Consider the following 16,069-nt stretch of genomic DNA (forward strand, 5'->3'; position numbering starts at 1 on the left):
ATTAAAATACAGATAAAATCACAAATCACAAGACTAGATTAATTAAAAACAACATTATTTTAGAATCGTTGCAATGACATCATCAATTATTCAATTAGGTACTTACAAGAAAAAAGTTTTTGGTAAAATATAATTTCTTAAAGGATTGATTTTAGTGGCGGCGTGCGCTGGATTTTTCCAATGCTAATTAGCATTTATGATATTAATTGAATATAGAATATAATTGGTTCAATTAATATTTCATCAAAAATAAATATGATATCTGACTGACTTTCAAGAAGAAAACCTATTAGTGTTATATTTAGCCTTGTTCTAAGAATATAATTAGATAGATACTCGGCTTCATGAGTGATATTAATAAACTATCGTCTTTATTTTTTATATTTTAATGGCAGAGAAAAAGATATTGAAATGATGGATATTAAAGGCAGCAAAAAGCATTTTCAGCTTGTTTCGTTTTTTCGTTTAAATCACAAAAATCAGATTTCTCTTACATTTCTAAAATGGGAAATAGTCATCTAATGTTTTTTGCAAGATTCGCCGCGGCTACCTTCCCCTATAGGTTTTGAATATAGTAAAATGAATTTAAAAAGGGAGGAGTAGGTTGCGCTAAAAATCCGAAAAGGTTCTGAGTTTTTGTCTTTAGTTCTTTTCAATAAGAAATACACACATTTAGTGAATATTATCGTTCTACTACCATTTTTAAGCCTTAAAACTCACACCTTTACGGATTTTTAGCGCAACCTACTCCTCCCAAATTAATTAGGAATAGTAAAATGTTTAAAGTGGTTTTCCATTAGGTTCACAACCAACTTATTATATATACACAAACACTAGCCATGCGATTTTTCAAACATTTCGTTTCTCAATCTGCTTGTATTTAGCCTCCAATCTTTTACTATAGTTGTCAAGCTTGTAGGCTGCCTGCTCTAATCTGGATATACTCTCATCAATCTAAAATACAATTACAGGCTGAGTCAAAATAAACTAGGTAAGGCTTTACCAGAGCTGGATCTTTAAATCATTTCAATGGTGCGCTAAATCGGGGTGCGCACCATTGAAATGATTTAAAGATCCAGCTCAGGGATCCAAAGGGATAAGTCAAAGTAAGATACATTTTTTTCCAGAGATTATAATCAAAATTATACCCCTTCTGAAAATTAAAATTGGCAAATGATTTCGGCCCCTTTTGGTCTTAAACCAATCAATCAAAGTTTTTATATCAACTAAAAAAACTAAAGTAGTCATTACCTACCTACCAATATAATTTACAGTCCAATGTCCCCTACCTCCCTGGTTCTTTCGTGCAATGACAACCAAAAGAGCAAAAAGTCTGTATTATGACATATTTCTGGTAAAATATTGTGCTTTTCAGGCGAGAATCTCACATTATCCACGTATTTTATGAAAGTCAAAGACGTAAGTGCACGACTTTTTATCAGGGGCCTTAAGGTATCAAGACAAACCTTACATAAAAGTAATAGGATGTCTATGTGTCTGTACTGAAAGACTTAGCTAACTACTGCCCTGGACCGATATGGTTCTCCTTTTAAGTTCAATGAAGGTTTGTAACTGTTTTAGGAGTTATGAACGTATGGTTTTAATTGTAGAAAAAACTTTACTACCTAGTTATAAAAATATCCTACCTGGTCGATTTGTTCTAGATAAGGCATCAAATTCGTATATTTATCGTTTAAATCATTAACACCCTAAAAATAAAATTAAATTTATATTTATATTCTGGTTGTTCCACTTAATTTCTCTGCTTGATTTTAAAGCCACTTTCGTAAAATAACAAGGATATTAACATCCATAAAAGCAAAGCTCTAAAATCAGACAGTAGGACAAACAAACATTAACACTTTTAGAGTGTCAAATCTTATTAAGCAGTATCAACCTGCGATCGTAGCTTAACACGTAGCTCATCTGCTCGTCGTCGGGGAGGTTATGAGTTCGATTCTCAGCTCCACACCGATATCACCAAAAACTTTAAAAATTGTTCCTACTGCTGCTATGACAGATGCGCCACATTAATATACAGGGCGTTTCAAAAAAAACTGCGTTTTCCGGTTTTGGGAAACAACCAGTAGGAGTATGAAAAAAATAATTATATATTCTTATTCTCTATAAAAATATGGATTAATTTTATAAAAGGTGTTTATTGATTACTCTAAAAACAACGGCGCATTTTAGAGTTGATTAATTCTAAAAAGCATGAATGATAATTTTTTCGGTCAGTTTTTAAGGCTTTTTATATTGTTTTATAAAAAAAATACTATTCCTATCTGTCTAAAATGATAAACAAACATATTTTATTTTCATTTCAATTTTTATTCAACTTATTTACAGGTTTACTGAAACATAAAACGCATTTTTTTATCATAGACAAAATCTTTAAACTTTAAACTCTCCGCCCACTTTTGGCATCTAATTGAACGTTCCATTAACGGACATTTATAATCCACCCCTCCCCCCTTCAAATACGGATCAAATGTTTAATATTTACGGTCAAACCATAAATCTCAAGTGCATACATCAACATTTAAGCTATTAATTTGTAGGTTGCACTTTTAAGTAAATAAAACAAACTGCTGTAACTTTTTTGTTTTTAAAGATAACTTCTTGGGATAAAAAGTATTTCAATTTTTATGTTATAATCCAAAATACTATAAAGAGTTAGTCACCTAAAGTTTGTTCAACCAAGAGAAACGAGAAATATTGCAATTTGTAAGGATCTAAAAAGCGTTTTTCAGAGAAAAAAAAGGGAAATAATGACAAAAAATTAAACATGCACTTTCATTTAACCATTTACCATATTATTAATGGGATTTTAAAACTTTTTTCTCAAAAATTTACAAGTTATTTCAATCAAATTGATATATCAAAGGGGACTATCCACAAACAAGAGCACGTGATTCTAAGTACCTTCCATCATTGATCCTGAGTATTTTCTTTCAGAATATAATAGGTCACTATTAATAATTAATATATTGACGAGAAAATTTATGTTTCACCACTTCAAGTTGAAGATAAGTAAAATAATGTCCATCCTTTTTAGTCAAAATTCTATCAAACGTTTTGTTGAGTTCGGGGTGTCTTTAATTGTCCATGTTGTCAAATGATAAAAATAAAAAAAAAGTCATAAGCACATTTACTATATATCATATGTATGTTTAAATTAATGCTAATATGGATTAATTTACAATCTATATAACACAAGTATTCGCATATGTTTCATCAAATATCCATTTTATTAAATGAACTAGCTTCATAAAAGTTTTCAAAATCAATTAAAATACCTAAAAAAAACATGGTGAAACATAAGTTTTCTCGTCAATACATTAATGATATATGGTGACCTATTATATTTTTAAAGAAAATACTTAGGATCAATGCTGGAAGGTACTTAGAATCATGTGCTCTCGCTCGTGGATAGTCCCCTTTAACATCAAGCATTTTTCTCCTACATGTACCTATCAGAAAAGCCGTATTTTTAGAGATATTAAAAAACACCTTAAGCAAATCTGGTGTACATTTATACATAGAATATGGACCTATAATCATTTTTTTCATACTCCTACTGGTTGTTTCCCAAAACCGGAAAACGCAGTTTTTTTTTAAACGCCCTGTATAGAGTGGGGGAATGCCTTCTAAGTTATCATCTAGAGAATCCAGAGCATCATCTGCATGTAATGGAATGCGATACTCAAACACCCAAGGATATTAGGTTAAGTTTTATCCATCAAACAACCAACCCTTTGTCTGAGAAGTCCTTACTGTGCATGGTAATGAGTAGTACCTGTTTATGGGCCAGGGCATTCTCCTACTCTTACTAGTTATGTCGCGCAACTAACATAGCAGCATTAGGAACCATTTTTAACGTCCTTAGCTATGACGCGGTGTCGGGGATCCTACGTTTGCCGCGTCTACGCCGCGGATCTACCTTCAACAGCAGCAGCAACACCATCAGCAGCAGCAGAAGAAGCCAAGAGCAAACACTTCCAATCTCCCATCTACCTTACCATCTTCACTACCATCAACGTCACAACTGCTTCCATCGGTTTTTTTAACATCTACGACAAAGAGGAATATCCCTCAGCTGAATCGAGTTTTTAATATGTCTGACAAAGAATAAGGCAATTCCAGCCTGCCTTATTCGGCTTCTTCTGATAAGAGCTGGCATTGAACAAAACCCAGGCCCCGAAATCTGGCACTGTGCAATATGTTCAAAAATATTATCAACAACTTCTGTTCAATGTACCAACTGTTTGCAATGGATTCACATCAAATGCTCCCAACTGAAAACATCAAAAGAAAGGAGAAAACTTAAAATCTGGTATGGTCCATGCTGCAAACAACACATTCCAGCGGACAACCCCCCCACTCCCCCTCACCCCCCCCCATGTTCCCCGCCGGTCTACAACCCCTCCACAGCATCAACCACCTCCCCCACCACCCCCGCCCCCAAATGACCCCCCCAGTCATCAACCATTTATCAACAGAGGCTTTAACCTGAATGTACTTCAATACAACATTAATGGAATACTCAGCAAGATCGACGAACTTCTCCATGAAATGGAGAAGGACAACACCCCCATTGCTGCCATTCAGGAAACAAAGCTGACCAAAAGCTCAAAACCTTTCAAAACACCTAATCACACCTTGGTAAGAAAGGATAGAGGTACGAACAAAGGTGGAGGACTAGCATTTTTAGTACATAAAGATGTTAAATTCTCCATTGAACCAACACCTATTCACCTTGAACAGGATCCCTACCTGGAAACCATGACCATCAGCCTACCTGGAGTGAATAACAGTACTCTCTATGTCAGAAATGTTTACATCCCTCCCCAAAGCAGCTGTCCCAATGTGAACGGACAACCTTACGAGCCTCCTTTCAACCACCTCCTGGATGGCCTTGGTGAATCTTACCTAATAATTGGTGATTTTAACGCTCACAGTGAACTCTGGCACTCTGATGCCACTAATGACACCAGAGGCAACTCTCTTGCTGATACCATCACAGGGCAAACCTGTGGTATCATCAACGACGACCTACCTACCAGAGTTACCAACTTAGCATCGACAGCACCTGACATCAGATTCAGCATAGCATCAGCAAACCTGATACCATATACTAACTGGAGAATTGCAAACAAAATGAGCTCGGACCATCTACCTATTATCATTAGCTTGAAAGCAGAGTTCAAGAAATTCAACTCCCAAAACAAAAATTTTATCAATTTTTCTAAAGCAAATTGGCCGAAATTTCAAAAATATGTTGAAGACAAATTCAAAAAATCAAGAAAAATCAAAAGTGTCCACAAAGCAGAGGTCTTTTTTCGCCACACCCTGCAAAATGCTGCTAAGAAATACATTCCTGCTGGCAGGATTCCCAAAATCTTCAACGCCCTCCCCACCGAAGCTGCTAAACTAATGGAAGATAGAGATAACATCAGGAAAAATAACCCAGCTGACCCAAGACTTCCTGAAATCATCAACAACATCACAAAAACCATTAAAGAACATCGGAAAGAGAAATGGAAGGAACACATTTCGGGTTGTAGCGCAGGTTCTAAAAAGCTCTGGTCAACAATAAAGAGCTTGAACAACAACCCAGTCCAGCCTGACAATCAAGGCATTAGCTTTAATGATAAATGCACGACTGACGCTAAATCCATTGCTAATAAATTCAACGCCCAATACACACCCTCCTCGGACAAGTAACCTGTTAAAACTCTCAGAGCTACCTTACGTACACTGAAGAGTAAACCAAAGGACTCTAAGGTTATCTTCACACCTGCCCAGACCCTAGCAGCCATCAAAAAGGCCAAGAGCTCTAAAGCCCTGGGTCCTGATGGTCTATCCCCCATCATGCTAAAAAATATTGGACCAAATGCCATCACATACCTAACCAATATTTTCAACATCTGCATGGAAACCTCTGTCATTCCCAACATCTGGAAGACAGGGAAGATAATCCCCTTGCTGAAACCTGGCAAACCTGCTGATAAAGGTTCCAGCTACCGGCCGGTATCCTTGCTGTCTCCAGCAATTAAGATCCTGGAAGCCCTCATACTTCCTGCTGTGACAGAGGCAGTTGAACTAGCAGACCACCAACATGGTTTCCACAAAGGACGATCCACAGGTACAGCCCTCCAGAGGATTCTGGACCACTTCAACAAAGGCCTCAACAGGAAAAAACCTGTCCATCGTACTGTTAGTGTAGCCATTGACCTGTCACGTGCCTTTGACACGGTAGACCACAACATCCTACTCAACGACATTAAACAACTGGAGCTAAATGACTACATTAAAAGATTCCTCTGTGCATATCTGAGAGGTAGACAAACGTATGTTGTATTTAGAAATTCTACATCGTCATACAGGAAAGTTAAACAAGGGGTGCCCCAAGGTGGAGTTCTTTCTCCCACTCTGTTTAACTTATACATGTCCTCAATGCCCTCACCACCTGGAAACATCAGACTCGAAAAATATGCCGACGACTCTAATATCCTGAACTCCGGCCCCAAGATTGAACCTATTGTTGAGGAAATTAACAATTACTTGGCAACCCTGAACACCTGGTTTCAAAACAGAAACTTGGAAATTTCTCCATCAAAATCTTCAGCCACGCTATTTACAACATCATCAAACGAATGCAGCCTAGAATTGGATGTACAAATAAATGGAGAACAGGTTCCCACTGTCAAAAAACCCAAATTCCTTGGGATTACATTTGACAACCTCCTTTCGTTTAAGCAACACGCCTCAGATCTCAAGACCAAGGTCCAGTCTAAGACAAACATTCTTAAAGCTCTGACTGGCTCAGACTGGGGAAAAGAAAAGGAAGTGATTGTAAACACTTACAAAGCAATTGGACAATCACAATTGAACTACTGCTGCCATATTTGGACCCCCTCGCTAAGCAAAACATCTTGGCAAGGCCTTCAAACAGCGCAAAATGCCGCCTTAAGGGCTGCCACCGGCTGTCATAAAATGACCGATATTGACCATCTACACTCAGAGACAAAGGTCATGAAGGTCCGCGCACACAGCGAGATGCTTAGTAAACAATTCTTGCTAGCCACGCAGAAGCCAAACCACCCCAATAAAATTGACCTCTCTGCTCCACCCCCACCCCGTCAAATGAAACAGACTCTGTCCTCCAGATTTGGACCAGAAATCAGGCAAATGTCCTGCCCTGATATCCCTGAGGACGAGTATAAAGGGAAGCTGAAACAAATCCACACTAAAGCTGTCAAAGAATCTATAAATGAAATGCTGCCAAATAAAGTACTCAACAGCATTCCCCCTCCCATTCATGCATCTGAAAAACAGCTCCCCAGATGCACCAGAGCCACATTGGCCCAGCTACGCTCTGGATACAGTAACTACCTGTACAGTTACAAGGCCCGGATCAACCCAACTGTACAAGACAACTGCCCACTCTGCTTGAACCCCTCACATACTACTAATCACCTGTTTAATTGCCCCAATAACAGGACTAACCTCAATGTCTATGATTTATGGAACCGACCTATGGAAGCAGCCAGATTTCTCAACCTGGCAACCTGTGACAACACTGAAGATGGATGAGTAGTTACGGGCTAAACAAACAAACAAACGCGGTGTCGGCCCGAGATTCAAACCTATCACCTCCCCGGCGACGAGCGGTTGCGCTACTTGTTGAGCCACGATCGCGAGTTAGGGTGTTACATTACCTAATAACTAAAGTACATATAATACCAAACTACAGTGTTTAGAAACTGATAATAAGACTTACTTTTGATATATTTGTTGTGATTTGTTTCATATCTCCATACTTTGTGAGTGTTACTCTGTTCATTTGTTCTAGGCAAACAATTAAACAATAATTTAGACAATCTAATTTAGCAGTGGGTGTAGAATATGCAATACATGGATATTATGACGAGGGAAAAATTGTCAATTTAGGTTGCCATTTCCTCTGTCATTTATTGGTCATCTCGTCAATGAAGTAGGAGAGGATGGGAGGATCGTTATTTTAGTCCGCTACAAAGTTCAATTTATTGATCCGGCGTAAGATCCGAGTAATTATAAATTGATTAATGTAGCTGTGAAAATTTCTTAATTGAATATTACGAATTAATTACGTCCTTTCAAAATCCAACACTGACCAGGGAAGTCCAAGGGGGGGGGGGGAGGGTTGGTTAACCCCCCCCCCACAACATGTAAAAAAGCTTAGACTTCTTTGCCTCTATGATATAAAGATTACCACCCCCCCTCCCAAAAAAATTAACTTGGGGGTGCCGTAGGCAAGGCACCCATCAAATTTTTAATTTTCAATTGGCTGGTTCGTTAGGTTAAGTGTACAAACATTTCAACCAACAATTAGAATCTATTGAAGGGGTATTTTTGCGCTTCATCATTGAATATGTACATCTATTTATCGGCCATTGTCTTATCCCTTTAGATCCCTGATATTTTTTAACATTGAAAGCGAAGCTTTTCTATAATTGGGGTTGGTCCGTCCGTCCGTCCGAGATAGATAGCTTTTTTCGTTAATTTAGGCATGTTAGAATTGTCCTATCGATTTCAAACTTTGCATGGTGATTCCTGTAGTAGTTAGGTACGATTTAGAAAGCTTAGCAACTCTATAGTCTATAATCATTACCAGAATGTCCGTACGTCCATTTTAAACATGTTGATTTTTCTACTTTTTTAACAACAAATTTTTATGTGATTTAATTATCCGTTTGATCTGATTTTTGGTATATTGATTCCTAGGACAACAAAGTACAATATTATAAGCGAAGCAACTCTATAACCAAGTCCTAAAAATGTAAGTATGTCCATAAACATTATCCAGTATCAGGCAGTTTTTCATCAAATTTACTTACAATTTTGCTTCGACTCTTATACTTTTATATTCTGATTATTCATTTTTGTCAATATACAAGTATTAATGTCGGTTTGTCCTACCGTTTCAGTGCTTCGCTTTTATGGATGTTGTCATCCTTGTTTGTATATAATGAACAGAAAAACATAGTTCAAATTATTGTTTTTCCTAGAAGTCTGTATTCATCAATTGTAGAATCCAGCTCTCCGCTAACCCAGTCTGCTGTCTAAAATATATTTAAAATCATTTAAAATAATATATTTTACAGTATGGCTTCGAAGCCGATAATAAAATATTAAAATAAGAATCATAAAATTAATACCTACCAGTTTTGGTAGGCTTCGTAGTTGTACGACGTATGTGTGTCCGTCGGTTACTACTGGTCCTGTGGTGATTCAAAGCTATTTTCTGGAGGGTTGGGGTGATTGAACACTCCCTCCCGCAGAAAATGCGCCCCCCAACACTCACATTTTTTTTTCTAGAACCACATCTAATTTAAAGAAAATTTTTATCACTGCTTTTAAAGACTGAGGGAGAATCACCCAAACTAAGATAGTTGGTACTTGATGCTGAATTAAAGATTAAAATAGCCTTCCCTAAAATTAAGTTCTTTAAAATTCTAGTAATCAAATTTATAAACGCATTATAACAAAAATTAGATAATGTCAAGTTTCCAATGTTTTATTAAAACTAAAAAAAGATCTTTAACAGAAAAGAACTCTCACAATTATAGGGCAAAATACAGTTTTATAAGAAGGGAGAACCGCCGAAAACCCCCGTTTCTTCCTAATTTTTGCTTTGTTTCATTCTCCTGCTTGTGTTATTATAGGTCTGGTTTTTCTGAATTCTAATTGCAAGATCTCCACCCGATTTTAAGTCTCAAAGCTGCTCCATAATAAACTTTGTCTACAGTCAGTCTGTCCGTAACGCTATAGGAGAATTGTGATTTTCTCGGCAGCTATTGAAGATAGAAAGCTGAAGTGAAGATTCTGTGACATATGCGCAAGTAGCATAACTTATTTTTCCATTCCATGATTTTTTTGTGTTTCCCTACATATGGATGTTGTCATCCTTGTTATAATGTGATCATTTACCTTTGAGAACAAAGAGTTTGCAAGATTGTTGAGTACTGGGTCATGCGGATCTACAGCCTAGATTAAATAATAGATAAGTTGTAGAGATCTTAATCTACAAAAGGATATAGGTAGGTTATTGAGCTTTGGGAACAGACAGATAATTAGAGCCGTGAATAATATACCTACAGAAATATTTTCAAAATACTTACTACAATAACATAACCGAAGAACCCCCAAAAATAACTTAACATGTTTAAGAAAGAGGGCTATGCACGAACGAAAGCAAGAAATTTTAAGCACCATCCAGCAGTGAACCTGAGTATTTTTTTAGTGAATATACTAGATTTATGTTTTATATAGTTGTAAGAAGACTAAAAAAATTTGCTTTCACCATGGTTTTATATGAAAAAAAAACTTTGTAATCATAAGTCTTTTTTTTTGATGTAATGTTATCAAATGTTTTGTTCAGTTCAAACTGTAAAACAACAACAAAATATTCAGAACTAATATCTATTATTTATAACTATGCTAGCTTATTAGTTGGAATAAAAACTTTAGGTACTTTTATCAAATTTTATTGGTTGGTTCCAAACTATACTCCTATGTTTTCAATCACTAAATACAATCTACAGAAAATGGTAATCATCATTGGGGGTGAATAAGGGGGGGGTAAGTTTTGCCACTTTCGCGTAATCAGTGTTGTGTGGGCTAGGTATTGATCTGAGATTATAGGTTATTTAGGATAAAAGTTTACTTTTGGGTATTAGTTCACGGAAATTTAATAATTTTTTGAATAGGTCTCCAGGTTCAGGTGCTGCAGGCTGGAAGGTCGTTTCTGGACAGGTAAAAAATTTTAAAAAATTTAGTTTGAAGAGTTAGAGAGCAAATTATAAAACAAAATATGCTTCTTTCTTAATGTTATTAACATATCTGCAGAAAAAATTAAAATCGGCCTCCAGGTTCAGGTGCTGCAGGCCTCCAGGTACACTCTGGACAGGTAAAAATTAAAATTTTTATTTGAAGAGTTACAGGTACACTTATAAAACAAAATATGCATCTTTTTGGATGTTATCATCATATTTGCAGAAAAATTTTAAATCGGCCTCCAGGTTCAGGTGCTGCAGGCCTCCAGGTACACTCTGGACAGGTAAAAATTAAAATTTTTATTTGAAGAGTTACAGGTACACTTATTATACCAAATATGCATCTTTTTGTATGTTATTACCATATTTGAAGAAAAAATGACAATTGGCCTCCAGGTTCAGGTGCTGCAGGCCTCCAGGAACACTCTGGACAGGTAAAAATAAAATATTTTATTTGAAGAGTTACAGGTACATTTATTAAACCAAATATGCATCTTTTTGGATGTTATCATCATATTTGCAGTTAAAATTAAAATCAGACTCCAGTTTCAGGTGCTGCAGGCCTTTAGGTCCAGTCTAAACAGGTAAAAATTATAATTTCTTTTTTAAAGAGTTAGAGGTACACTTATTAAACTAAATATGCGTAATTTTGGATGTTATTATCATATTTAAAGATAAATTGACTATCGGCCTCCAGGTTCAGGTGCATTCCCCATTCTGAGTATCTGTAATATTATATCTGAGACATAATTATATTTTGCATATGTGTGGAAAACCATACATAAACAAAAAGTAATAAATACTTCAAATCTATCTAGCTGGCCACTGGAGGCCACCTTGACCCTGTCCGAAGCATAACTCAAACCCTTTATCTAAATCAAAACATTATTAAATTAATATTTTAAACCTGTCCAGCAGTCTCATGGAGGCCACCTTGAGCCTGTCTAAAGCACATCTAGGGACATTAAATAATATGTATTTTATTTGATAATGATATTTATCCATTTCCTATTTTATAACCTTTTCTCTAAATTTAAAAATTATGTATTAGGATTATTAGCTATCCTGCGGGCTCCTGGAGGCCACCAGAGCCTGCCTGGAACACAAATAGAAAATTTACTTGATAAATTTTGCTATTTTAATATATATTTTAACAATTTCTATTTAGAAACCTTTCCTCTAATATCAAAAAATACCTCAATAAGAAATTTTAAGTTTTACCTGTCCAGAGTGTACCTGGAGGCCTGCAGCACCTGCACCTGGAGGCCGATTTTAAATTTTTCCGTAAATATGATGATAACATCCAAAAAGATGCATATTTGATTTAATAAGTGTACCTGTAACTCTTCAAATAAGAAATTTTAATTTTTACCTGTCCAGAGTGTACCTGGAGGCCTGCAGCACCTGAATCTGGAGGCCAATTGTCATTTTTTCTTCAAATATGGTAATAACATCCAAAAAGATGCATATTTGGTATAATAAGTGTACCTGTAACTCTCTAAATTAATAATTTTAATTTTTACCTGTCCAGAGTGTTCCTGGAGGCCTGCAGCACCTGAAACTGGAAGCCGATTTAAAATTTTTCTGCAAATATGATGATAACATCCAAAAAGATGCATATTTTGTTTTATAAGTGTACCTGTAACTCTTCAAATAAAAAATTTTAATTTTTACCTGTCCCGAGTGTACCTGGAGGCCTGCAGCACCTGAACCTGGAGGCCAATTTTAAATTTTTTATGCAAATATGATGATAACTTCCAAAAAGATGCATATTTTGCTTAATAAGTGTACCTGTAACTCTTCAAATAAAAAATTTTAATTTTTACCTGTCTAGAGTGTACCTGGAGGCCTGCAGCACCTGAACTTGGAGGCTGATTGTAAATTTTTCTGCAAATATGATGATAACATCCAAAAAGATGCATATTTTGCTTAATAAGTGTACCTGTAACTCTTCAAATAAAAATTTTTAATTTTTACATGTCCAGAGTGTACCTGGAGGCCTGCAGCACCTGAACCTGGAGGCTGATTGTAAATTTTTCTGCAAATATGATGATAACATCCAAAAAGATGCATATTTCGTTTTATAAGTGTACCTGTAACTCTTCAAATAAAAAATTTTATTTTTTACCTGTCCAGAGTGAACCTGGAGGCCTGCAGCACCTGAACCTGGAGGCCGATTTTAAATTTTTTCTTCAAATATGGTAAAAACATCCAAAAACACGCATATTTGGTTTTATAGGTGTACCTCTAACTCTTCAAATAAATTTTTTTAATTTTTACCTGTCCAGAGTGAACCTGGAGGCCTGCAGCACCTGAACCTGGAGGCCGATCTTAATTTTTTCTGCAGATATGTTAATAACATTAAAAAAGAAGCATATTTTGTTTTATAAGTTGCTTTCTAACTCTTCAAACTAAATTTTTAAAAATTTTTTACCTGTCCAGAAACGACCTTCCAGCCTGCAGCACCTGAACCTGGAGGCCTATTCAAAAAATGATTAAATTTCCGTGAACTAATACCCAAAAGTAGACTTTTATCCTAAATAACCTATAATCTCAGATCAATACCTAGCCCACACAACACTGATTACGCGAAAGTGGCAAAACTTACCCCCCCCTTAATTACAGTCCATTGTCTTATCCCTTAAGATCCCTGATTAATCGGCTACAGCTGCAAAACATTACCTCAAAACTTGAGGTGGAAGTTGAAAGTGTTGGACCACGTTTAGGTGAATCAAACGGGGAGGCCTTGTTCTGACTTCTACTGGGACTCTTCACACCAACTTTGCTCCTCTCTACGTCTAAATTTTCAGGCTCCATTTTAATAAATCTGAAGAAAAAAAAGAATAAAATAATACATATTTGGTATAAATGTAAGTTTAAAAGTAAACAAATTATGCCTCGCAGCCAAGTAAATGGAATCCAGAAAAATATGAAAATAAATTTCTTTTGATTAAACTAAATCAATATCAAATTATATCAAAATGTTAATCTTTTATAATAAAAATCTTTTTTCTGTTTAATTGTAACATTTTTCATTCAAGGGCCCTTTCAAATATCTATAGATTTTATCGGTGAACTCAATTTTTAATTTCAAATAATAAAAAAATTGGAGTTGTTGGACTTGTCTTTAGAAATTAATTCTTTTTCAAAGCAGCATGTTTATTTTTGATATACTGAAGAATTTGATGTACTCCATCTCTGCCAGCCTGGCCACCCAGGTACGATATCTCCACCAGGATAACTGGTCCTGCCAGCCTAAAAAATGTTTCCAGTATGGCCTCGAAACCGATAAATATCCGCTGGATTAGGAGCGGTTGTAAGCCATACTGAAAAATTATGTATCATATCGTATTATATCCAGTTTTCTAATAATATAAAAATGTACAATCATAAATGTTAAAACCAGTTTTGTTAGGCCGTGCCTTCGGCATGTCGGGACGAACAAAATTAGTTTTAATCTTATAATTGTACATTTTTATCTAAGGTGTTACTTAATTTACCCAACTTACCCTTCATAATCATTATTATTTTATTTTTCATATCAGAAAAAAATATTTCATGGTTTCCAATTACTTCTATTACATCAAAATTATCTCGCGGATTTTTTAGTATTGCACATTTTTTGTTTGTTTACCTAAAGTACCTGAATCTATTAGGAATTTAGTCTATTCAATCTATTTTGTATTCATTAATGGCGTTTGGCAGCTGAGCTAGCTTCATTTAAAATTATGTTGCCAAATTTATGACCTTGTAATTTGGTCAATATGTCAAAGATAACCTACTTTGGAAAAAAAACAGTTTTTTAGAAGAATATTTATTAAAACTCTGAAATATTTTTAGTAGTTAGTAGTTTAAATCAAGCAATACTTTTGTAAATTAAAAATAGATAAAGCTTAAACTAATCTTCAACATATCTGAAGCTTCCCTAAAATAATAAACTCTGAACAACATCATAATATCCAGAACATAAAGCCAAAAAATTGGACCAAACTGGAATCCTGTTTTGATTTCTAATGATGTCACAAAAACCGCTAATTCTTAGGACATTGAAAACGAGGCTGCTAGATTTATTCATCTTATTATCAAGTATGTAAAATACGTGCTACTTTTGAAGAATTTGATATGAGAACTTGTATCATTTCTAAATATATCCTATTGATATTAAATTTTGAACAAAAGATGAAAACTGGAATGTGTTAGCTTCACTGACCAAATCATTTCTTTATTAAATTTCCATTCTATTGACTCCCCCCCCCCCCCCTCCCCCCACCCACCCACATACAAATACATACGTAGAATATAACTTAATAAGAAAAATACAGAAATAAAGACATCAAACTAAAAAACATTATGTATGGTTTATATCCTATTTTTTCTAGCTACCAATCTTGCTAATAAAATGCATGATTATACGGTCATACGCCGATCAGACAACCAACCCATTGATTGCACAATCTTTGTTTGGAAGTTCTAACTGTGCGTAGTAATAAGTTGCGCCTTTTTTAGCTAAGACATTCATCTTACTTTAACTATTTATGTCGCGCACTTGACCATTATCAACGTCTTTGGTTATGACCCGGTAGGGAATCGAACCTATCACTTACTCGGTCGCGGGTTATTGAGATATTTACAAAGTGGTTTAAGTTATTAAACGCCCTTTTAAAGTCTAACATACACAAATACATAATGATAAAAACTTCTAATGATATTTACTTGTTTGAGATGAATTCAAAATTCTTCTATAATGTTCCTTTATTTCTGATAACAATAAATCCAACATATTCATAAAGTGTTATTTGTCCAGATATAAAATGTTTAAATTATCACGTTTTAAAACATTCAAATATCAGTTTTAAGAATTTTATAATGGTTTCTTAATTTATGAAATGTTCAACCGTTTGTAGGTATTAGGTAAGGTAATATAATCTATGTTAGGTGCTCTTATTTTTGAAATAGATTGAAAAAAGGGGTTAAGAATATTTTTTATTTATTCTGCAAAATTGACCCTGTTACAGGTGGAGTAAAAAAAATAAAAAATATGTTGTTGGGGGAAAAAATGTAAAAATTAAGTGAAGTGAAAACATTTTTTTTTCCATTTTTCTCCCCTACTTGGTGAAAAAACTAAAATAATGTTTGGGAGGGAGGCTAATATAAATAGAATAAATAGTTCTGAATTTTTTATCCATTTTTCCCTCTTTCTTTTTGGAAAAAAAACTAGGAGGGGAAGACTGCTGTACTTATTTAATGTT

General features: G+C 35.1%; 2 protein-coding genes across 2 annotated transcripts in view; both read right to left on the bottom strand.

Annotated features, from left to right (window-relative positions):
* On the bottom strand, nucleotides 1-13,669 carry LOC145331674 (biogenesis of lysosome-related organelles complex 1 subunit 2-like). The gene is made up of 6 exons (XM_080176456.1): nucleotides 13,503-13,669; nucleotides 9,976-10,032; nucleotides 9,054-9,107; nucleotides 7,787-7,858; nucleotides 1,647-1,709; nucleotides 1-954 (listed from the first exon to the last, which is right to left on the bottom strand). The coding sequence occupies exons 1-6, from the start codon at nucleotides 13,635-13,637 to the stop codon at nucleotides 850-852; spliced, it is 486 nt and encodes a 161-aa protein (XP_080032582.1). The 5' UTR covers nucleotides 13,638-13,669; the 3' UTR covers nucleotides 1-849.
* Nucleotides 13,647-16,069, bottom strand: part of LOC145331671 (U6 small nuclear RNA (adenine-(43)-N(6))-methyltransferase) — a 15,379-nt gene continuing 12,956 nt past the window's right edge. Inside the window, exon 18 of the mRNA XM_080176453.1 lies at nucleotides 13,647-14,075. Within this exon, the coding sequence (XP_080032579.1) occupies nucleotides 13,955-14,075 (121 nt within the window). The 3' untranslated portion in view covers nucleotides 13,647-13,954. The remainder of the gene's footprint in view (nucleotides 14,076-16,069) is intronic.

This window comes from Acartia tonsa, chromosome 11 (genome assembly GCF_053477335.1).
Source record: "Acartia tonsa isolate MP-2025a chromosome 11, ASM5347733v1, whole genome shotgun sequence".
NCBI classification, from domain to species: Eukaryota; Metazoa; Arthropoda; class Copepoda; order Calanoida; family Acartiidae; genus Acartia; species Acartia tonsa.